Here is a 23390-nt window from a genome sequence, read left to right as displayed (position 1 = left end):
TGATAAAGTAAATTCCTAAACTACTATGATACAGGATACAGTGGTCGAGGACTGGCCGTGAAGTTGTATAAAAGAATCTATGAATGCGATGGCAAGTCTTATGAATGAAGACAAAAGAGAATGAGTAAAAAGTAAAAACATCGCAAGTTCGTCAATCGCGTTAAGGACGCAACTAGGTTCCCCTTTCCCTTGGCGTACACCTTTCAGTAATATGCCGCGTTTCCATACGTCTATGGTGAAACAGAGATGAACGTGATGAACGTAAGGTTGTTTTCATCTTTGGAAATACTTCTCGCTTGCCCACTACTGATGGTATTTTATGCGATACTATGTTCTAAGTGTATGCGTTGATAGTGATATGCTCGTAGTATGCGATGAAGTAGTGTGTGTCACAAGTTTCCTTGCGCTGAAACTAAGTATAATTCTAACACAAGTTTCTCAGAATGATCCGAGGTCGAACACGGGGATTGTTGTCGTTAAATGCGATACTTATGTGATACATGTAGTCGGTTATAATAATGAATAAAGAATTTTGGTTTGTACAGAAATATAAATTGCGTTGAAAGTAAAAATGTGTTGATAAAGTAAATTCCTAAACTACTATGATACAGGATATAGGGGTCGAGGATTGGCTGTGAAGTTGTACAAAAGAATATATGAATGCGATGGCAAGTCTTATGAATGAAGCAGAATGAGAATGAGTAAAAGGTAAAAACATCGCAAGTTCGTCAATCGCGTTAAGGACGCAACTAATGTTCCGCTTTCCCTTGACGTACACCTTTCAGTGATCGGCCGCATTCCCATACGTCTATGGTGAAACAGAGATGAACGTGATGAACGCAAGGTTGTTTTCATCTCTGGAAATATTTCTCGCTTTAGTTAACGCATTCTTCCAACCTTCTCTCGATAGGCGGACATCTTCACTTCTGCTCTCATAGGTGAAGATGCCGTCGAGCATGCTTTAGATAAACTTAATTGATTTATTGACACAGATTGACTAACTCACTTCATTCTCGCTTTTTACCCTGGGGATTAAGAACACATCATGGAGAAAATGGATGATAAATGTATGGAAAGAGACAGAAAGATGATAATGATGACGTTGATAACATTTAATTCTAAAATTAAGCGTTTGATACATGTTTGTAAATGAGGGATTAAAGAAGATGAATACAGAAGATGAATTAGAGAATAGAAACAAATACGCAAAGAGTGTCAACGTCTTGACACAAATCCCAATCGGAGACTTGTGCATGCCAGCGTATAGATGTGATGGAGAGAAAAGCTTCCCTCTCAGGCTTGCTTTCCCGGTAGAATTGACCTTATGCACAGAGCTTCAGCTTTGGGAATCGAAAGAATTCTTTGCTCGAAGACTCACCTTTCAGCCTTGTCTTGTAGTTCTCCTGGATTTACTTTGTAAGTCACTTCAGACCAGCCTCTCTCCCAGTATCAATATATCTTTCAGCGAATTTGAAGAAGTTATTTATAGACAAGACCTTGGCTCTTTGAATTTGTGGTTCCCATTATATAATTATAGTAATTCCTACAATGGCGTAATGGAAAATTCCTTTCTGTTCCACGATAAATCCGTCAGAATTGCACAACAAAAAGTTGTACACTTGTCAGAATCGTCCGTGAATGCATTGCTCTTCACATCTTCGATCTATCACCGCATGCGGTGTTGTTTTTTATTACCGTGTGTAGTTGAAATGCATTGATCGCTAAAGCTCTTGATCGATTGTCGCGTGTGCCATCATTGCGTTGATCATCTCTTCGTTCTTGATTGATAGGCACATGCGGTATAGATGCGTTGTACATTTTGTCTTTGAGCCATTAACGCATGTGGTGACCTATTTCCTGCAAAACAGAGACTGAAACATTCTATTTCTCCATCGCAATGGTGTTAGTGAATGCGTTTACGAAATTTCATAATTTTCGTATTTCTCAACCAATTCTTATACTATCGACGTAACTTTCCTCTCTTTTTGCCACAATATCTAAATAAAACAGCATAAATAACTTGTATTTCTACAAGTTATCAATATGATCGGTATGGTGTATGAGATACATCTAGTAGAGGATTAATGTAAATGAAATTTACATTCAGTACCATGGAATAGAAAAAGAACTACGGTTTATATGTTTCATGAGATGAAATATTAAAACTATAGGTTATAAATGTAGTATGTTAAGTTGGTTATCATTTATATTTATAATAATATTAATTATTGGATAATTAAATCTTATCTCTAATAACCAATTGATGGGAGGTTATTGGTGGTTTCATGGTAACCGTGAGATAAAAGGAAATTTTTTTTCCTAATTTTAGTAAGTTTTTTACAAGGTTGAAAATTGTTTTTGAGATTCTCTCTCCTGAAAATAATCTCACGAAAGTTGTCAAGTAAATGGGATTAACTAAGCGACAACTTGATTAAGGTAAACTATCGTGTAGTGTTTGTAGGCGATAGACACGCAGCTAAGCGATGAGCTAAACGATCACTTAGCTTTTGCTAAACGATTGGGCATCGACTAGATGATAGGTTCAGCCATCTCCCACTTGCTCAATCTTTATACGATTGTTGTTTCCTCCATCTTCTGTCTCAAACCAAGTCAACATAGAGCCCACCCTCTGGATTCTCACGCCGAGAATACTAAGATAGCCTTCTTGGTGGTGTCATACTCAACTCGACGCCGTCGAGATTCTGTGAAGGTTGTTCGTGTTGTAGAGGTGTTCGTGACCGAGGTGATCGTTGAGTTCGAGTGTGTGATGTTCGTACTGTGTAGCGGTCATGTTGAACGAGCGTTCGAGGTTGCTACGTTCGAGTTTTTGTGATCAAGGAGCTTGGCGATGAGTCTACAAATGTGTGTAGAGTTTCTTCTTGATCATTTGTAGTTATCATGTTGTAATTTCTGTATTGAATGCATAACCGTATGTTTCTGTTTATGACTGTAATTGTAAAGTTCATATATGATTGTAATTTGGAATAATCTTTCCACTGCTCATGGAAATCCTCGTGATCGATTTCCTTCAGCAGATAGGTTGTTCTCTTAAATACTGATTCCAAGTCTTGAACAATCGGGGCCCCGCCTTCTCATGATAGAAAAAAGACTTGATTCATAAGTATTATGAATCAAAATTGTTCATTAGAGGGTCAGTAGGAACTTAAGGAACAAAATGTATTCACAGGGGTAAAATGGTGATCTTGACCCAGTTGTGATTACGAACGACCTGTGAAGGATCAACTTACTGATCATGGTTATATCAAGTGGACATAATATATCTACAGTGAGAGGAGTTCAACTACGGACTTTAGTGAAGTGACCCATTAGTTCAAATGGGGGTTAATTCGATGTAATGAGTTTAGCCAACTAATCTCAGATCGTTGGAGCCCATGAACTATAGGTCCGCAAGGTCCCCCTATTAGCTCGTAAATGGATTATCTTTAGAGTAGCATGATAAGTTAATTTGAAACATTCAAATTAGAATTAAACGGAATAGAAGAACTTATATTTAAATATGATTTAAATATATGAAGGTAGATTTGTGTAAAATTAATTTAATATTTGATATTAAATTAATTAAAATTAATTGATAATATTTTATTTTGATAATAATTCAAATTAAAATTAATTGAATTATTTAAATAATTATTTATTAATTTTATTAGAAAATTAATTTATGAAATTAATTTACAAAATTAATAATATTTTCAATATTTCAAATCAAATTTATTTTTAGAAAGCATGTGGTTTTGGAAAAATGACACAAAATGGAAATTTGGTTTTTTCCATTATCATCTTCAACTTGCTCACACAAAACCCACTAAGTTAGGCTTCAATAACTCCAAGCATGAGCTGCATCTCATACAACCATCTTCTTTGCATGATAGCCTGTAATAAATAAAGAAGATTGAAGTGGAATTGAGGCGTGCATTCAAAGAGTTTTTATAGAAAAATTCAGGCTGAAGAAATTGTTCTTCAAGTGGGTTGTAGCAGTGAGCTTCTCTCCAAGTTTCCTTTCGTTCAAGCTGTTCTTGAGTCCCACAACTCATTCTAAAGCTTCAAAAGTATAGTTGGGAAGATCTTGAGGTGGTTCACAGCAAGTTTTAGAGAAGATAACAATTAAGAATCAAGATCTTGAAGAGTTCTACAAAATTATGACTTCAAACCCTCTTGTGATTGATGATCATGCTTTAGTTTCTGCCAAAATTAATGAATTGGAGTGCTTATAGATCTTTGATGCTTCCGCTACATGAGGATTCTCTCTTACAGTAAAAATATTGTTGTTGAAAATGTTGACAAACTTGTCTCAAATATTGGAAAGCATGTTGCTACAAATAAGTCAATTGTTATCTAAGAAGAAACTAAGGTTCTTGAAAGTAGTGTTCATGTTGTTTTTGCTAACATGGCTTGTGATTCTGTTGAGATTAAGCGTGCTTTTATTGTTTCTTCTTGTAAGATTGATGATGTTTCAGAAGATATTCTTGAAAATGTTGTTGCCTCAGTCTTAGTCTATGTGGATGTTGATAATGTGAATAGTAAAGTTGTCTGAAAAGGATGGTGTTGGTTGTGACCTAGTTAGAGATTTACCTCATTTGTTTATTGTAGTTCCTGAGAATTTGATTACTGTGAATGTTATTTCATCTGACCCTGGCTCTACTTGTGATGTTTTTTAAGCTAGTTCTCCTAAGTTTGATGTTATTCAAAATAATCTTGAAGAAATTTTTTAAAAAAGAAAATGTTGTTCATGTTGAGCACATGTCTGAGGACATTAAAGAAATTAGTCTTAGTATTGTGGAGAGCATTGGGGAGAATATTTATGATGATGATATTCCTTTAATTGCCTTTTAGTAAGAAGAAGATGATGAAAAAATTCAGGACGTTGATGACTTAAGTCTTAAAGATAACTTTCATCCTTCTGAGAAGAATAATTATGTATCTGAAGTTTTTATCTCTAAAGAAGATATTCTTGCTATACTGATCATATTACTCCCAATCTATTACTCTCTAATATGAATATGTATGAAGATATTTCATAGTTGAATGTTTGTGCCAATAATGAATCAATTATGGAAAAGCTTGGTGTTGATTTTGTTATGAATAAAGTTATTTCGGATTTAGGCAATGAAAATTTAGGCTCTAATATGTCTAATATGTCTAATATTCCTATTGTTGATCTTGTTATGCTAAAGATATAGTTGATTATGTTGTTCTCAGTGTTAGGCCTGTCATTATGGATACATCCTGTGATGATATGTTGTCATCTCAACCCCCTTCTACTAACCGTTTTTCTTCATGGCAAAATGGGAGAATGAGTAGGTTGCGATCGTGAGTAGGAGATCATGATATGTTTCTGTTTTAGTTTGTCTAGTATGGGTTGTTGTGGTTTTGGTTGGTAGATAATATTTTTCTTATTTATCTCGTAATTTTTTGTTTTTGACTTTGTGGGTAGATTTTTTTTTTTTTTTTTTTTGCTCTTGTTTTCTTTTCTTCTTTGGTTGCAGATCTGCTGAGATGATTCTTTCCAATTTTATTCTTGTCATGTTTGTGGTATTCCTTCCTTTCGTGTGCTAAATTTAGAGGTATTATTGATAGAGTAAACATGCATAAAGTGAAGCTAACATAATCATTAAGCACTCTAATTACTCTTATTTTGAGTATAAAGCATGCTGAAAAACAGTTTTAATAAAGAGGGTTTCAGAAATGTACAACCTTTGTAGAATCATTTCAAATCCTTGCAATCTCCACGAATTAGATCTCCAAATCTCCAGTAGATCACCAAGAGGATCTTCTCTACTATTCTCAACATTGGATTAGTGGTGGAAACTCAGAATTGAAAGCCATTGGAGATGGGATTGAAGAGGTTTTAGGGAGCAAGTAAATTTCAAAACTTTTATAAAAGTTCAGATTGCATGAAAAAATACTTTGAAATTTGAAGTATTTATTAAGTTCAAACATGCAACCACTGACTTCAACTGACTAACACTTCAATTAGCACCTTAGTAAGTGGAACTCTCTGATTAAGCTTAAATCATATTCATGTAATCAATATTTAAAGTATCTTTTAGATATTTTGAACTCTCTGATTAAGCTTAAATTTGAATAAATTTAAACGTTAATTATATCAAATATAATTATCCAAACTCTAAAATGAATTTGAATATTTCAAATTCTAAACCCTAATTTCCAATTTGAACGTTTCAAATTCACTCAATATTCTAATCCAATGTGTAATCTTTTACGAGCTAGTAGAGGAACCTTATGGACCTATAGATCATGAGCTCCAACGACTTGAGATTAATTGGCTAAACTCTTTAAACCGAATTAATCAATATTCGTTAACTATCGAGACATACTATTATAGCTCGATAGTTACACTCTCCTTACTATAAATATATTTTCGTCACTTTATTTAATCATAATCAATAAGTTGATCCTTTACAGGTCGTTCGTATTTACAGCTAGATCAAAATTACTGTTTTGCCCCTATAAATACATCTTGCTCCTTAAGTCACTATCGATTCTCTATTGAACAATTGGTTTATAGTCCAACTAATAAACCATGTCCCACTATCATGAGAGAGCAGGACCCCTTTGTTCAAAACCAGGAATCAGTACTTAAGAGAACAACATATCTGCTAACTCTAAATTAGGTAGGAGTGAATTCCTTCTTACTAGACTATGTCCTCAGCTATCTATCCGATTTTATCCTAAAATGGGAGGCTTATTAAGCAGGCTGTTGAACTACTCTCACCTATGCAAATAAAAGGATAATCCCGAATAAACAGGAGTTCATAGTTAGCTCAGGATTAAGATCGAGTTACCCTAGGTCATCGAATTGAAATAGTCAGTTTTAACAGTAAACGGTCGTTATAAAGAAAAATGACTATTTCATGGTCTAGTTTGCATAGGATGTCCCTATTCGCATGTCACCACATGAACGATTTTGGGATCACATCCTTTGTATCAGTATACAAAGTGGACCGCATCCACAATGTCCCCAGGATGAGGTTCCCAATCTCATCCATATACTTATAGACCTTTTAAGCTATATACTATAACTTGATCCTCTTTTATGTCTCTACATAAAGTTAAAGTATTCATACTATAGTCATGGGTTCGTTTATTGGATTTTATAATAGAATGAAATTTTAATAATACTTTTATTGATAAATAGAATATGTTTTCAAAATTACGAACCGGGAGTTTTAGGAAATTCCCAACAATTATTGCTTTTAGTATTAGGGTAAGCCATATATTGTTATGGTAGTTGTTCTACAAAAGTTTATGTGAAAAAGGCAGGCTCTCTAGAGGCTTCCTTAAGCATTGTTGATCTCAGTGTTACTTATGTTAGTGTTAATATGCTTTACGACATCTTGTGCGCGTCATCATCCAGGGCATTCCTCTACTAGTTGATGGGGATAGTTTTTTTTACTAATGATATTATTGTCTTGGATATAACTCTCTCTATTTCTTCTTATGTTGGCTATTGTGTTAAGTAGGACTAGTTGCTGAAGACTCTAAACATGTGTTGGATGATACATATTCTGATGGCTATATTGAAAGCTCTACTGATGGGTAATTGGTTTTGTGCTTTCAGATTACTCTTACTTGTTACTGGTTGGTTGTTTGTCTCTATTGTCATAGTTTTTGTTACTTTTGGCTGTTTTTGTAAGCCAAACAAAAGGGGGAGAAGAAGTTTAGTTCAACACCATTTTGATAGTTTGTGGTTGTGATTGTTGATTTGATCTGTCTGATGGTTTTTTATGTGCATGTTGCTCTAGTCTGGTTGGTTTCCTTCTATTGTCGTATCTTGATGATTGGTTTATTTTGCCTTAAAATATAGTCAAAAGGGAAGATTATTACTGCAGTATGATTGGCTAATATTATCATAAAAATGCAATGTGGTTGGCTGATCTTATTACAGGCAAAATCGAGCAACATGTTGTGCAACATGTCAAAGACATTGTTATTAACATTGTTACATGTCTTACAGTAGATTCGACAAAATATCTTTTCTTTATCTGTCTATGTGATTTACATGTTTCCGCGGCTGCTTTTCTTATTTTCCTGCAGATAATTTTTATTAACTCCTAAAATATACTCTCGAAGCAAACCTTATTTATATGGTACTCTTATTCTTTTTTAAGGTTAGTTGTATTATTAAAAAAATGTGTATTGAGGGTTTTGAGCTTAGATTTTGTCTAAGCCTTAACCTCTATGTATTGTTATTGAAAATCCTTGTATTTGTCGTTGAGATTTTGGTTCGACAGTCATTGTAGAACTCGGGAGGAGCTTGATTTGATATTGTATTTGGGGGGAGCCTAAATACGATGAATGTGAGGGGATCTCATTCTTAGGGGAAGCCTAAGTATGTTGTATTGAAGGGATCTCATACAAAGCTTAAAGAAGCTTCTTTGTGGAAATGAGGGGAGCTCAAACTTAGAAGGAGCCTAAGTTGAAATTAAAAAGGTAGTTGTACATGAGTCATTGAATAGAAAGTCTACCAGATAAGTACTTTCGACACTTTATATAGTGAAGTTTCGTTTCATCTGGCACACAGTCCCAAAACATGGTGAATTTGCACCGAACTAGGTTATTAATCTCTATGTCTTTATATTTCTGTTTGCTTTCGTGTTGTCCACTTGTCATATATATTATTTGTAACATCATGCTTGACATTGTATCATATGTTGGATTCACCCTATTTTTTCTTAGTTTTTTTTAGTCAGAAGAAGGTTTTTCCAACAAGACTATCCGAACGATCATGCCGATGGTTGAAAAACCATCGAGAGAATCTTTTCTGATGGTTTTTGGACTTCTCTTTTTTTTGTCGAGAAAACCCAAAATTCTTGTAGCGTTGGGCTCATGATAATGAAAAAGATTTCATTAGTTTAAATAAACCCTATTCACCCCTCTAGAGTTATTATACCGATCTTATATAATTTAAATGTCCACTCCATAGGAATTTAGGATGTCTGCAAAATAAACGACCTCTAAGAAAATCTAAAGATTAAAAAGATATATTCCTATTAAAAACCATTTTCCAATAAAATCTACCAGAGAAATGAATAAGAAATAAATCCAAATAATTTTGAAAAAGGAAATATCTTTTTTTTTCCAGTAGGACTATTCTTTTTCCCCTTTAGACCTTAGAACATAAGTATATTAAGATCTTTTTGGTGCTAAATTAAAATTGTCCCACATGACAATGACATGCTCTTTATGCTTTCTCTTCTATACCACTGTTAAAATTCTAAATAAGAATATGAAGTCAATTGAACTATATTAATTAAATTACCGTATAAACATTTTTTACTTGATATTTTATAGATAGTATTGAGAATAATTTAGGTCGACTTTAGGCATTCTGTAAAATCTCAAGTTTATGGATCTAAAACTATTTGTCTCAATTTGTTGCGTTTAATTTGATTTTTCTAGTATTCTTCAGTGCCTAATATGAGCAACATTTTTTTTATTCCAATCGTTTTCTAACGGGTCCACGTTTGATAATAGTGTTATTTTAACTTTGAGAGTAACACAACACCAAATTCATATCAGAACTAGATTTTTGTCAAAATTACTTTTAAGATAAACGGTTTATCACGACACGACAGATCTGTTCGAGATCATAACATCTAAATATGACTTATTACGATTAATATGAGTCGAGATTTTCTAATTATATTAGTGAAACTCAGTTGGTATTGATTAGACATTATGATAAAAATATTTGACTTACAACCAAAAATTGATAATTAAAATTTTATAAGGAGAATTTGATTTAGAGGGCCAGCGGGTTGATTGGTGAAAAATGACGTCTTTGGCTCATTGTGCAGCGGTTCGCACGGTCGCGACTGCCGACTAATATTCCAATTCCAAATTTAAATGAATAATTTATTTTATTTATTATATAATTAGATTATTAAAATATATGGAGAAAGTACAAAAATGTCCCTCTCCTCTCTCTTTCCTACAACAACCCCATTCGCTACTTGACTGCACGTTCGATATTTTCGTAGTGCTTTGTGATTGTAAATGTGATACACTCACATGCCCCTCACCTTACTATTTAATCACATCTTTTCTTTTTCTTTTTCTTTTTGAAAAAAAATTGTTGAGTTAATTAAACAAAAAATAGTAAAAATAAAATACGGATCAAACTAGTTTTTTACTTTAATTCAGATTGGTTCATATATTTTCAAAATGTTTATTCTCGTTTTTGTACTTTTTAAAAGTGTCCATTTCGTTCTTTTCAAAAGAAACTAAACTGAACTAAAATGAACAAAAACTGAAAGTACAAAAATTAAAATAAAACATTTTAAAAGTACAAAGATCGAAACAAACCAAAGTCATATATAGGACCAAACTAGTATTTAAATCAATTATTTAATATGGTATGACTACAACATAAATATTTTTTTTAGTTTAATAACATGTGGAGCGAGGGATTCTAAAATATAATCTCTTGGTCGATAGTTCATACTTTATATCAGTTGAGTCATGCTGTGGCATTACTCTATAAGTGTTAAATGTTCATTCATGATTAAAATGAATATTTTTTTTTAATCCAACAATTATAATGACAGGAGATGTAACAATCGACCCTTAAAATGCTAATAGCTTTAACCATACGTTTCAATGGATATTTTTTATATTTTGATGAGCTAAAAAGAAAAAAAAATATTTTTTTATGTTTCATTTATACATCAAACTATATAAAAGTTGTAGTCCAATTCTAATGAGTTTGAATTTGAACTTAACTTAAAAGATAATTTTAGCTTGTCAAAATTTTTTAGTAATAGTTGACGTAAAACATTACCAAGAGCTTAAATCTTCTACCTTTCTTGTGTAGAAAAAAAAATGTCTTTCTTAAAAGGGAAATGGAAAATCAAATCTTAACAACAAATCAAACTTATATAATTTCCTTCTTGTCTTTATTATGAATATATATTTTTGGCTTTTTTCATGAATAATATATTTTTGTCTTTATAAACTAATATAGTAAAATATGCCGACAAACTCACCTTAATATTTTATTTCATTTTAAAGTGAGCCTTTTGCACTATTTGATGATTTTACGAGTATTAAAATAGAAAAAAAAATGTTTATATTAAACTCTTGAATTAAGTACGATTAATTTGGTTTAATCTCAAAATATATATTGATCAGAACCAACTAATAATTGATGATTTAATTAAATTAAATTAATTTTAAAAAAACCTACCTTTCAAATAATAGAAGGCGTCCATTAAAAGAGATAATATTTATTTTAAAAAACAATAATTGCATTAAACATTTTGTTGCCCGACAATTCAAAAGGAGAGGGGGTGAGTGGTGAGGGATGACACTCACGTGGATAAGGAAAATCGTCGTCGTCCATTCACTTTTGTCATTCACGCAAGATTCCGTCACCGAGCTGTTACGATAGCAGGCGAAGACATTTTGACTATAAGTTTATATATATTAATAAAAAAAAGCGCGATTACAACAATCAATCAGCCACTCAATTTTGTGATCACACGACGGCCGTTTCGCCGGATTCCTCTGTTTTTCCAAATTTTCCACCACCTCCTTCTACTTTACTCCCAAAACTGAAGTCAAATTCGAAGAAATTTTGAACTCTCCGGGCAAGTTTCTTCAATTTCTTGCAACTATCATCCACATTTTGAAAGCTTTAAGCGATCGAGGTAGCTGTGTGATGGGGGTGGATTACTACAATGTGTTGAAGGTGAACAGAAATGCGAATGAAGATGACTTGAAGAGGTCTTACAAGAGGTTAGCTATGAAATGGCATCCTGATAAGAATCCTTACAACAAGAAAGAAGCGGAGGCCAAGTTCAAGCAGATCTCTGAAGCTTATGATGTTTTAAGCGACGCTAAGAAGCGTCAGATCTACGATCTCTACGGCGAGGAGGCTCTTAAGTCTGCTGATTTTGTTCCTCCGCCTAATTCTAATCCTTCTTTTTCCTATGTTCCTCGCGATGCCGACGACATTTTTGCCGAGTTTTTCGGTGGAGCTGGGAGTGGTAAGAGCCGAGGGTTTAGAGGAGAGAGTTTGTTTAAGAATGGGAAGGTGGAGACTGGGAAACAAACGAATAGAAAAGCTCCGCCAGTTGAGAGCAAGTTACTGTGTAGTTTGGAGGAGCTTTACAAAGGTTCCAGAAGGAAGATGAGGATTTCCCGCACTGTCCCTGATGAATTTGGGTATGTGAAATTCCTGATTTCTGTTTTTTGTTGAAACAAAAATATTAAATGCTTATAATTCTTATTTGTTTTGATTGCATATAATGGTATCTTCGAATTATCGTGGGTCTGTATTAATACTCTTAATGGATGGAACTGTGAAGGAAATATTGCATGGAATATATTATTCCTTTTTTCTGGCTGAGCTGCTTAGGATTGTGAGGATATTGATACCTCTTTACATGGCAAATGATTCCTTCTATTCTATTTTTACCATTGATAGAAAGGCTATATGATAAACAATTATGAACCAGTGGTATGTCAAATTCTTGTTTCCCTAACTTGAAAAGCCTACTCGTGTAGCTAATAGGTTGGTTGAGTGTGTAATACAGAAAGACATTGGGTAGATTTTATAATCTTATGAATATGATGCCCTGACATTAAGTTTGTGGATTATGATCGGGAAAGGAATTGGTGCTTCCACTTTGTTCAATGACCACTTGATTGCATCGTGAATTTTCAATAACCTCCAGCTAACTGAAGCATCTATAATGATATTTTATTGTATTTAGGAATAATAAACACGCTTTTTTTGCTGAAAATTGGAAAAGAACATCGTTGATTTGAACTGATCGAACATAAGTTTTGTCTTTCTTTTTGCCATCTCCTTGCAATCAAGCTCGCATTTGACCACCTTATTTCCTTGATCTCATTACATCTTCAATGTTCTTGCATATTTCTGGCTTGAGTTTTCTCCTCTTTTTCCTACACGATTTAGGCTTATTCAAGGAACTTGTTTTGTAGGAAACCAAAAACTGTTGATGAAGTGTTAAAAATAGATATTAAGCCTGGTTGGAAGAAGGGGACAAAAATCACTTTCCCTGAGAAAGGCAATCAAGAACCTGGTGTTGCTCCTGCTGATCTCATATTTATCATCGATGAGAAACCCCATTCTGTTTTTGAGAGGGATGGTAATGATTTGGTTGTCAATCAGAAAATATCTCTATTAGAAGCACTCACTGGAAAGGCATTGAACATTACAACTTTGGATGGAAGAGATCTCACTACTGTAACTGATATTGTCAAACCGGGTTACGAGGTAGTGATCCAAAATGAAGGAATGCCCATCTCTAAAGAACCAAACAAGAAGGGGAATCTTAGAATCAAGTTTGATATCATTTTCCCATCAAAGCTTACTTTTGAACAGAAATCTGATCTAAGAAGAGCTTTGGGTGGTTCTGATTAAGAAGTTAAGCTCAGGAGCAGCCACAAGGACGAACCTTCGATGCAGAGAATCAATAATGCAAGCTCGAAAACATGTAAATACTTGTCTTACTCTCCGAAAAGGAACATTGTGCATATTAGGATTTTGAAGAACTGCTTGATTGATTCCTGGAAATAAGATTTAGGAAGGGAAATCTAGCGTTCTTCATCCACTGCCCTTGTAGCCAAAAGTTAACTTTGACTTGATTATAATAATGTTGCATCATGTGATCATACATATTTTTACGGGAAGTCAATGTAAGATTATATGTATTTTATTAGCTTGGAATTTCGTGTATACTTTTGCATCCACTGTTGTTGAATAATCTATATAATGTCCTTTTTCTTATCTTCTCAAATTTCTAGTGTTAATTGCAATCAAACCAACCAAATGCATGTTCTGCTATGTATTTGTTGTGTGTGAATGTGCAGAGGAAGAAAGAGACTGGACAAATAGAAGAGCAATAGGTAGAATATTTATAAATCATAAGAAAGAAGGACTGGAATAATAAAATAAACACCATTTTAGTTTGTTCTAGATAACTAGATTCCTGGTTCTTTATTACTTTTTCTTCCTTCCTTATTAAGAAGCTTCATAAGCCTCAATCAATATTTACTATATTTCTCAATCTTCTTCTGCAGGTCCTCCCTCCTGGCTCCTACCACCTTATCGACTACTTTCCCGTTCTTAATCAGTATGAATGTTGGCATTGCCTCCACTCCATATTCCTGTGCAACATCCTGCGTTGTCATCCATTTTTTCAACAGGTCATGTACTGAACCAAAACAAAACCAAAGACAAGACAAGATTGAAAGCTCATACCATCAATTCATCGACATCGATTTTGACGAACTCAACATCCTTGAACCTTGCAGCAAACTCCTTGATGATCGGCTCCATGTGTCGACAAGGTCCACACCATGCTGCAGTGAAGTCAATCACCATCTATACCAAACCACAACACAAAGTTAAATCAGCCCAGCTGCTTGCTTGTCCACAACAAAACCAGAACATACATTATTGTATGTTGGGATAGAAAGTTCGTATGAAACTTACAAGCTTGTTGGTTTCCTTTGTGGCTTCAAAACGAGCTGTCCATTGAGCTTTGTTGCGACACTCCACAATGATTGGAGTCTTTGGTTGTAATGTTGCATTTGAAGATTTCGAACGTGGGACCGTAAAGCTTGCTCCCATGTTTTGAAATTGAAGCTGCAAGCTTTGAACTCAGATCTCTGTTTGATGTCTTGTTTTTGAGTGCACAGATTTCAAGATATAGCCGAAGAGAAGCTTTATTTATATAGTAGAAAGAGTAAAAAGGTAATTAAGTCACATAGTGTTTGGAATATGATTCCCATCTTGGCCGAAGTTTTATGTTCTATTCCAATTATATTGCGTTGTCAACGGAAAATCAAATGAACACCGTTCTTTATGCTCTCTTGTGGAGATGAACACAGTTAATTAGCTGCACATCAAGAGTTGACAAAATTGTTAAATATTAAAATTAACTTTTTTTCCCTTTATGAGAAAAGTATAGATACGAACTTAAAATATGATTAATGCTTGAACTATCCTAAATTGATTTAGGGGACATAACTTTGATAAAGAACTAATAAATTATGAGTTGAATTAATATTGATTAATTACCTAAGATTTAATGTCCAGAAAATTTGTTAGGAGCACATAATATTAATAATGTTGCATAAATTAATCAATGTTTTGATGTTGCTAATGGCGCTATTTAATTAATATTAATGAAGATTTCTTTTTTGCCTTTTATATGGACAATCAGAGGTGGGGAATAAATAATTCACCGTTTGAACGACGTAGATCTATATACTTTTCCCATGATGTCAAATCCATGCATCTTTTCGGCTAAAAAAAGAAAAAGATAAATTACACTTTTAATAGATTTTGTTAACAGAGACACTTAGGGCTATGTTTACTAATTCATAAGAAATCTAATTGATAGATCAACGGTAATGATCGAAAATCAAAAATGTAATTGGATTATTTTTTATCATGTTTACTTAGAATCTAAAAAATATGTTAAATTTATTAACAATAACGATAACGATAACAGTAAACATGATTGTTTCATTCTTCTCATATTGTAACAGTACAGTAACAGTAACGTAATTTTGAAATGCAAATAGATCACCTCCGCTCGTCAATCAATTTACATTTTTTTTATTATAGATTGGGTAGTGGACCCCACATGTCAGTACAAATACCAAAAATATGCTAAGCAACAACAAACATAATTCGTTGAGGGGAAAATTAAAAGGATATTGTCCTTTTAGAAAATATTGTTATTTTCAAACTATTTGTAAAAATATTATTTTTTTTTTTTTAAATAAGTCGAGGGTTGAAAATTCGACATTCTCGACCTTGCCCTTCCTAACATTATTATTGAGTCTGTTTAATTATCATTCCGGAGACCTTCCTCTATCAAAAGATTGTATTTCTAAATTTTCATAAGATCCCCTGGAATTCCTTCCAAAGCTTTGTTGAACAATTTTTACGGATTTTGTCATCTCAGCAAGTCTGACTAAATAACGAGCTAATAAATCTCCTTCTTTTTGCCACTGAACTTCCCAATCAAATTCGAGAGTGAGATTATGAGAGAGAGCGAGAGCGAGATTTTGAGCGTGAGCGAGAGTGAGATTTTGATAGAGAGTGAGAATACCGTACAAATTTTTCTTTTTTTCCTTTTTAATTATTACACATTCTACCTTCTTCTTTTTAATCTTTTTTTTTAATTTTCCATTTTATAAAAGCAATTTCTAAAAATATTTTATTATTTTATTTAAACTCTAAAAAGAATAAATTAAAAAATAATAATAACTCATAAAAAAATGTAAATTAAATATCTCATTTATGTAAAAATATCAAAAGTCAATGTGTCCCACAAGGCTAACGTCGTCGATTTCGAGCTGGTTGTCATCGTCGATTTCGAACTTGAGGTTGCTCGGATTCTTCTTGATGTTGCTCTGGTACCTCTGCAGGCGCTTCATAATATAAATATTCATTATGCTCTCCACGACCCCGACCATGTCCATGCACGTATGAAGACGAAGAACCGGCCTCTAAGTCATAATGTCCTGAACCAAATGCTGGCATCATCATCATCGGTCTAACATAATTAGTTTGACTCCGCGTCTGCGTCATAGGGGACAACTCTTCCACAATATGTGCAACCTCATCAAACTCATCCTCTTTTCGAACAGGTCCTCTACGTCTAGGAGCTGGTGGAGGAACAATAGGTATATCGTACATATAATGAATTTCCTCCATATAGCTTTGGTTGTCACTACATATAGCAAGAAACTGGTTCAGATCATTCGCAACCTTATGGAGTCTACTGTTGTTCGATCTCTGTGAATTATATAACAATTAGACAATATTTAAAATAAATTTAAATTAAAAAAATTAGATAATATTCATTCATTTACCAGATGACCCACAGCTGCTCCCGGACGAGTGACGTAGCGCTTTGTGATATTATTATACCAATGAATATATTCTAGAGTGACATCTGTGTCAAACTGTTCAAGAGAAACCCCCACTGCAATAAACCTTGCACGATAGTGCCATCGCACTACCAAATGTGCAACTTTTTCGGACCAATCTCCAGTCCTTAGGTCAATATCATGCAGTACGTGTTTAGTATTACAAGGCGATGGGACATCCTGCTGAAAACCGAATTGTCTCATCACCCTATCAGGAAGATGCCACTCACCAATGTGAAAACATATGAGAGGACTCATCGTCCGCCATATGTTTTGACCATTCGTATAAAAATTAGGCAAAGTATGCACGATAATTTTGTACAGCTCCTAAATAACCTGAAACACAAAATATTATATTAGAGAATATTAAAGACAAATACAATAAAAATGTGAATAAAATAATCAATTAGGTTTACTGTAATATACCTGTTCAGGTTGAAGCAGATCAAACATGTATCTATATTGGTTGACTACATGTGTGGATGTCTTAGTCACACAAAATTTGTCTCTCCACCTAAATTTTTAAATTGATAATTTAGAATTTAAATTAACTAGATCAGTGATATAAAAATCAAATTGAATTAAAACAACATACCGAGAACCGTATGCTCGTCCAACTAACTTAGCATCATTAATATGATGTAGCTGTAAAGCGTCATTAACATGATGTAGCTGGGTTGTTCACTGCTACAATTATACTAGCATGTCGATCTGAAATTAAACACACCTCTTCGTGTGTTACAATTTCTCTCAGGTGTTTCATACTTAGTGATCTCGAACAAGTCATCATACCGAGCGGTATTGTTCATTAACAAGTGGCAAGCATTCGGCATTCCATGCTCGCATTTTATGGCCGTTTGCTCACATTTTAACATGAACTACGGAGATTTTATTGAGGACTACTACAAATTGTCAACGTATGTTGAATGTTACTCTCCTCAATTTCAACCTGTACAGCATGAAGATTACTGGATCACACACCCTAATATGCCTATCTTACATCCTGATTCATCGTTGTTAAGAAGACCTGGTAGACCGAAAAGTCCACGTTATCACAACGAGATGGATTGGACAGAATTAACCACTCGATAACAATGTGGATTTTGTAACCAGTTAGGACATAATCGAAGGAAGTGTCCTTCGTTACTTAGACGGGTTCCAGATAGTTAGGGATTGAATAATAAATAAATTTTTTTTTATTATATATTCATTTTATTGTATATTCAATTTTTTTATTATAATTTATTGTATATTCAATTTTTTTTATAATAATCTACTGTATATTCAATTTTTTTTTTTTTTGTAATCAATAAAGTTTTACATTATAATAATCTAATATATTTAATTTATAGTATAATAATCTAATATATTCAATTTATTCAATTTATTGTCTAATGATTATTCAATTATAGTATAATAATCTAATATATTCAATTTGTTGTCTAATGATTATTCAATTATAGTATAATAATTTAATATATTCAATTATAGTCTAATGATTATTCAATTATAGTATGATTATTAGCTCTTTTTTCTCTTTTTTTTATATATATTTCTATGAAAAGTTCAAATAAAGTGAAGACTCACGCTCTCTCCTAAGATCTTGCTCTCTCACTCTCGCTCTCTCCTAAGATCTCGCTCTCTCACTCTCACTCTCGCTCTCTCCTAAGCTCTCGCTCTCAATAGCTCGCTCTCTCTATTATTGTTGTTATTTTTCCATTAATGATTACTAGCTTTCATTTCTTCTAGAACAATCACAAACACTTTTTTTATTATGGATCTACTACCAGAAACTCAATGCGTAATCTTAGCATTCAATGTGTATTCCTGAATAATCTCATTTTTCAATTATTCAACTATTTCATTTTACCATGTTCAATGTTAGTCAGATTAGTCAATATAAACTAAATCTCGCTCTCTCCAACATTCTCGCTTTGAATCTTGCTCTCTCCTAAAATCTCGCTTTGAATCTCGCTCTCTCTTAAAATCTCGTTCATCATCTCGCTCTCTCCTTAATCTGCTTCAGCCCACTTATCTCCTTAATCACTTTGAAGTTTCGACATGTGTGTAACCTTCGACAACCTAATATACAAAATTTTGTTCGTAGACAAAGCTAATTCGAAATTTTCTTTCATTCCAAGGCATAACTTGTATCGATGCGCTTCATATTTACCTGGAGTTCGCTCCCATAAATATAGCCATCCCCACCCCCTCACATTAATCCCATAAGCCTCTGTCTAATTCGAAATGATAACAAAATGCATAAGTTGTTAGAAGCAGCTCAAGTACACAAATACATATAGTATACCATCTCATTACTTTATTTTCTCTATGAGGGAAAAAGAAAAGTAATAAACCTGCAATCTCGAGGGTGGATGTGTGTCAAAACTTCAACCTTTGACAACCTAAGCGAGATTCGCGAGATTTCCCTTGTTGAGGATTGAAGTTTTGGCTTATGTATTGTTTCCAAGTTTTTCTTTGTTCGTCGAGTTCTCAACGTTCGACCTCCACATTAGTCGAGTTCTCAACATTCGACCTCTAGCCTCGAACTCCCAAAACAACAATATTTCTCTAATAAGTTTCAAAACAATAATATTTCTCTAAGTTTTGAAAACAACAATATTAATATTAAAGGTCCATTCGTTGAGACACACTTTTCATTTATTGATTTATTACTTTTACCTTGGTGTAAACATGACAAAAAGTTGAGCATTCTCTTAATGTTATAAATTTGATTGTTCAATTTTAAAATTTAGAGACTAATTTATCATTTTGTCAAAAATCTCAAACTCAAAGTCCAAAATTGTAGTTTACCTAGAAAATAGAAATATCATTTTGGTAGGTTTTAATAAGGGACAACTGCAAATTTAACAAAAAAAAAAAATCAAATATTACGTGCGTGTCTATATGTTTTTCTCTAATGCAAATATGGCAAAAAACTTCAACCCATCCTAAATAAAATTGGTAAAAGTCTAAAAATGTTCTTATATACTTATAGACATTCGACGAAAAGGAAAAGGAAAAATATGCAAGCTTTCTAAAGTATATTTGATATATTTCATTAATAAAAGACCAAGTATATTCACTTACTTATATATCTTAACGATAGTTTATCATTGATACATTATGTTATTTCTAGTTTAGTAATCTTATTTAGAGATATACTTGCATTTTAAACGATGGTTGATATACACTATTGATACACTTAAATACTGATACATCATTGATATACTTTATAGGTTTCAAACAATGATTTGACTAATTATGAAAAAAGAGAATTTTTTATTCACTTCCCACCTTAACAACAACAAAAGTGATAGATCAAATTCTAGAATGTGATTCATAATGATCATTTATCAAAGAATGATTCTAGTTGTCAAATGATTGAACAATCTAGAGAAATTTAATTATTTAAAATACTTAGTTGACATTCATATATAATATCGAGTGAATTATAAGTGCAAACTGTTTTGATCACCTCAATATCAGATGATGACAAATAAGTTGTTCCTTGGATTTGAGTGATGACTTTGTCTAATAATGCTACTTTATAGGACAATGACACTAGTAAAGGCCTAATTTACATTGGGTACTGAGAGACCATCATGGTAACATCATCAGTGCTAAGTGCTAGGTGTAAGTGAATGAGCATTTTGATATTCTCCTTCTAGAAACCAAGGTGATTGGGGAGGGAATTTGACTTCTCCATTAAGTTCCCAATTCTTATTAAATCTAATTCTCTAAACACTGTTGGACTCCTTAACTTGCTTGATCAAAATCTCACCAATACAAAATCAACCATCTTGTAGTTAGCTTCTCCAATTGGAGTGCAATATTTTCATCACATCACTCGGACACAAATTACAGTTGTAGATGCATTATCTCGTTGGCCAATGATAAAGACTCGATTATCTCACTTTTTTTTAGTTCAAATAATTTGGATTGAGAAATTCAAACTATCGACTTCGTGATCGATAATAGGGTTATTCAAGTAACTCGATAATCCTAACAATTCAGACTATCCAACCTAAAATGTAAATGTTGAATTGGGTTAGTTTTGTACTTGGGTTAGGTTGGGTTGTGAGTTGGCTAAAAAAAAATTTGGGTTAACCTAACCCAATCCAAATTTTATATATGTATGTATGCATACATGCATATATTATATTCATCTTTGTTTAAAGTTTGATTACTTTGTATTGATTAATTTGTGAATTTTAATAATTTTCTTTTAAAATTGTTATGATATTTGTGTCTTTGTTTAAAGTTTACAATAAATATCATAGATATTTGATATTTGGCATTTGAATTTTATGAGATTTTAGTTATTAGTCATGTGTTGTATAATAAATTTACCTATTTTTTATTAAAAAAAAAGTTATAACACGACAACCTAATCCAACCTAACAACTCAAATTCTAAGAGTTGGGTTGGGTTGGGTTGTAAACTTTATTTGGGTCACTTGGATTTCCAATCCAACCAACCCAAATTTTCGGATGGATCTAAAAAATATCCTCAATTCAACCCAACCATATACCCTTAGTCGAGAACATACGCATATATTTTGAGTTCAAATGGATTTACTATTTTTTTTTTCCTGAACTCTATTAGTAGTTTTGGAAAACAATACAAAGAATTATATATATAAAAAGGAAGCAAAGCAAAGGTGGAAGCACATATTTTCCTTGAAGAAGAATCCAAACGGGCCCGAAACTTTCACACTTATTCCATTCTGGTATTCTATTTTTATTTTTAAACATTAGGACAACACACACGTTTATTCCAAATTTTGAGAAATAATTTTAAGAACATATCGATTTATATCCTTGAACTTTAAGAGTTGTATCAATTTATTTAAATTCTAAACTTTGAGAGTTATATCAATTTAAACTCTGAACTTTCACAAGTGTATTAATTTAAATCTCGAACTTTCATAAGTATATCAATTTAAACCCTAACTCTCATAAGTGTATCCAAATAAAACATAATAGAATGTTTAAATTGATATAATTATGAAAATTCAGGATTAGGATTGATACACTTGTAAAAATTCAGGGTTTAAATTGATGCAATCATTAGTTTAGGGTTTAAATTGATACAATCTTCAAAGTTTAAGGTTTAAATTGATATAATTATTAGTTTAGGATTTAAATTGATACAACCCAGAATTTCGGGTATAAATTGATATTTGCCCTAATTTTAAATAATTATTGAGCTTTTTTTCTTTTTTCTTTTTTCTTTTTACACAAATTGTTGAGCTCCTTTCAATAATGGGACAGTTACAAATATAGACATTAGACACAAAGTTTTAGCAGATATAACATAATGTAAAAAAAATTATAAATATGACCAAATTTAAATAGTATATTAGTGATAGACTATATTATTAGTATCAACAATAGAAGTCTAGACTTGTCTATATTTGCAATTTTTTAAAAATGATGTTATATACTTGGTTATTATTCCTAAAAATACTACCAATTATAATTACCCTCCAATAATTATTGACTAAAGGTATAAATAGTGGTAGTTATACTAGTGAGTGCAATTGATGATCTACCAAAATATACTTCTTTTTTTTTTCAGTTCAACCCAATTAAACGATGAATTCAAACCTCTAACTTTTTTATTGGAGACATATAACTAGTCATTGATTTTGTTCCCTCTACTCTTCTACTTCCTATATCTGAATTATCTCCATCTTTCTCTTATCATTCCCTCTTTTGTCAAATTTCATCTTAGGCGCAGACTTCAATTCAGTAGATTATGGATGTAATTGGTTTAATTTTCAATTATTTAATTTTAAAAATAAGTCATTTTGAAAAAAAAAAATTGAAGTGTTCGGTATCTGCTCAAAATAGCTTTTAAAAAAAGAGTTCATGAAATAACTTAGTTTAGAAGAAACATTTGAAATCAACCTTTTGAGAAATGACTTTTGAGTGTTTAATGGTTAATCTCTCCCTAATTTGTATGATTCTAAAAATTACCAAAATGCTTTTAAACATTTACCTCACTTCTACTATGTTATCGTCGCTACCACCACACACCACCTCTGGCAACTATCGCCCATTGCCCAACTCCAACGACTATATCTGCCACTGCCACGGGCCAACTACGACCACCGACGAACAACTCCGACAACCATTATGTTAAATTATTAGTTCATAGTATTTTATACTCGTCTTTTCTACTCAATTGATATAAATAAAAACATTTTTAGTATATAACAAACAAAATAAATTTGTATATAAACCCACTTTTGAGAAATAGTTATCAAGCACATGTATTTTTATTTTAAACCATGTTAATAAAAAAAATTAAAAAAAAAAAAAAAAAAAAGTATGTAAATGAAAATAAATTTTGATATATTTTACTACATTGTGTTATTGAAATGGGAGGCCCAGCCCTAAGGTTTAAGATGCCAAATTATCTTT

At 32.6% G+C, this 23390-nt stretch overlaps 3 protein-coding genes across 3 annotated transcripts; 1 reads left to right on the top strand and 2 right to left on the bottom strand.

Moving 5' to 3' along the window:
• Positions 1 to 11449: 11449 nt before the first annotated feature.
• LOC120081699 (uncharacterized) lies at positions 11450 to 14970 on the top strand. Its single transcript, XM_039036790.2, has 3 exons — positions 11450 to 12207; positions 12991 to 13505; positions 14092 to 14970. The coding sequence occupies exons 1-2, from the start codon at positions 11702 to 11704 to the stop codon at positions 13430 to 13432; spliced, it is 948 nt and encodes a 315-aa protein (XP_038892718.1). The 5' UTR covers positions 11450 to 11701; the 3' UTR covers positions 13433 to 13505; positions 14092 to 14970.
• Positions 13904 to 14644, bottom strand: LOC120081700 (thioredoxin H4-like). Its single transcript, XM_039036791.2, has 3 exons — positions 14507 to 14644; positions 14273 to 14395; positions 13904 to 14190 (listed from the first exon to the last, which is right to left on the bottom strand). Exons 1-3 carry the CDS (start codon positions 14642 to 14644, stop codon positions 14056 to 14058), a joined length of 396 nt encoding a protein of 131 aa, XP_038892719.1. The 3' UTR covers positions 13904 to 14055.
• Positions 14971 to 16345: 1375 nt separating the features above from the next.
• LOC150035262 (uncharacterized) lies at positions 16346 to 17971 on the bottom strand. The gene is given in 3 exon segments (XM_090315291.1): positions 16346 to 16825; positions 16903 to 16995; positions 17960 to 17971. Coding segments are annotated over 3 exon segments (585 nt in total).
• Between the last annotated feature and the right edge of the window lie 5419 nt (positions 17972 to 23390).

Source organism: Benincasa hispida, chromosome 7 (assembly GCF_027475165.1).
Source record: "Benincasa hispida cultivar pf3 chromosome 7, pf3_genome.v1.1, whole genome shotgun sequence".
Taxonomy (NCBI): domain Eukaryota; kingdom Viridiplantae; phylum Streptophyta; class Magnoliopsida; order Cucurbitales; family Cucurbitaceae; genus Benincasa; species Benincasa hispida.
Note: the sequence above shows the minus strand (reverse complement) of the source record. Positions and strands in the feature narration are given on the sequence as shown.

Excerpts from the sequence above, each read along its gene's own strand:
- LOC120081699 (XM_039036790.2), top strand. The coding sequence starts at position 11,702 with ATGGGGGTGGATTACTACAATGTGTTGAAGGTGAACAGAAATGCGAAT. Across the intron at positions 12,208-12,990 it reads ACTGTCCCTGATGAATTTGG|GAAACCAAAAACTGTTGATG; the intron begins GTATGTGAAATT and ends CTTGTTTTGTAG.
- LOC120081700 (XM_039036791.2), bottom strand. The coding sequence starts at position 14,644 with ATGGGAGCAAGCTTTACGGTCCCACGTTCGAAATCTTCAAATGCAACA. Across the intron at positions 14,396-14,506 it reads CAAAGGAAACCAACAAGCTT|ATGGTGATTGACTTCACTGC; the intron begins GTAAGTTTCATA and ends GGTTTGGTATAG. Across the intron at positions 14,191-14,272 it reads TCGATGTCGATGAATTGATG|GATGTTGCACAGGAATATGG; the intron begins GTATGAGCTTTC and ends ATGACAACGCAG.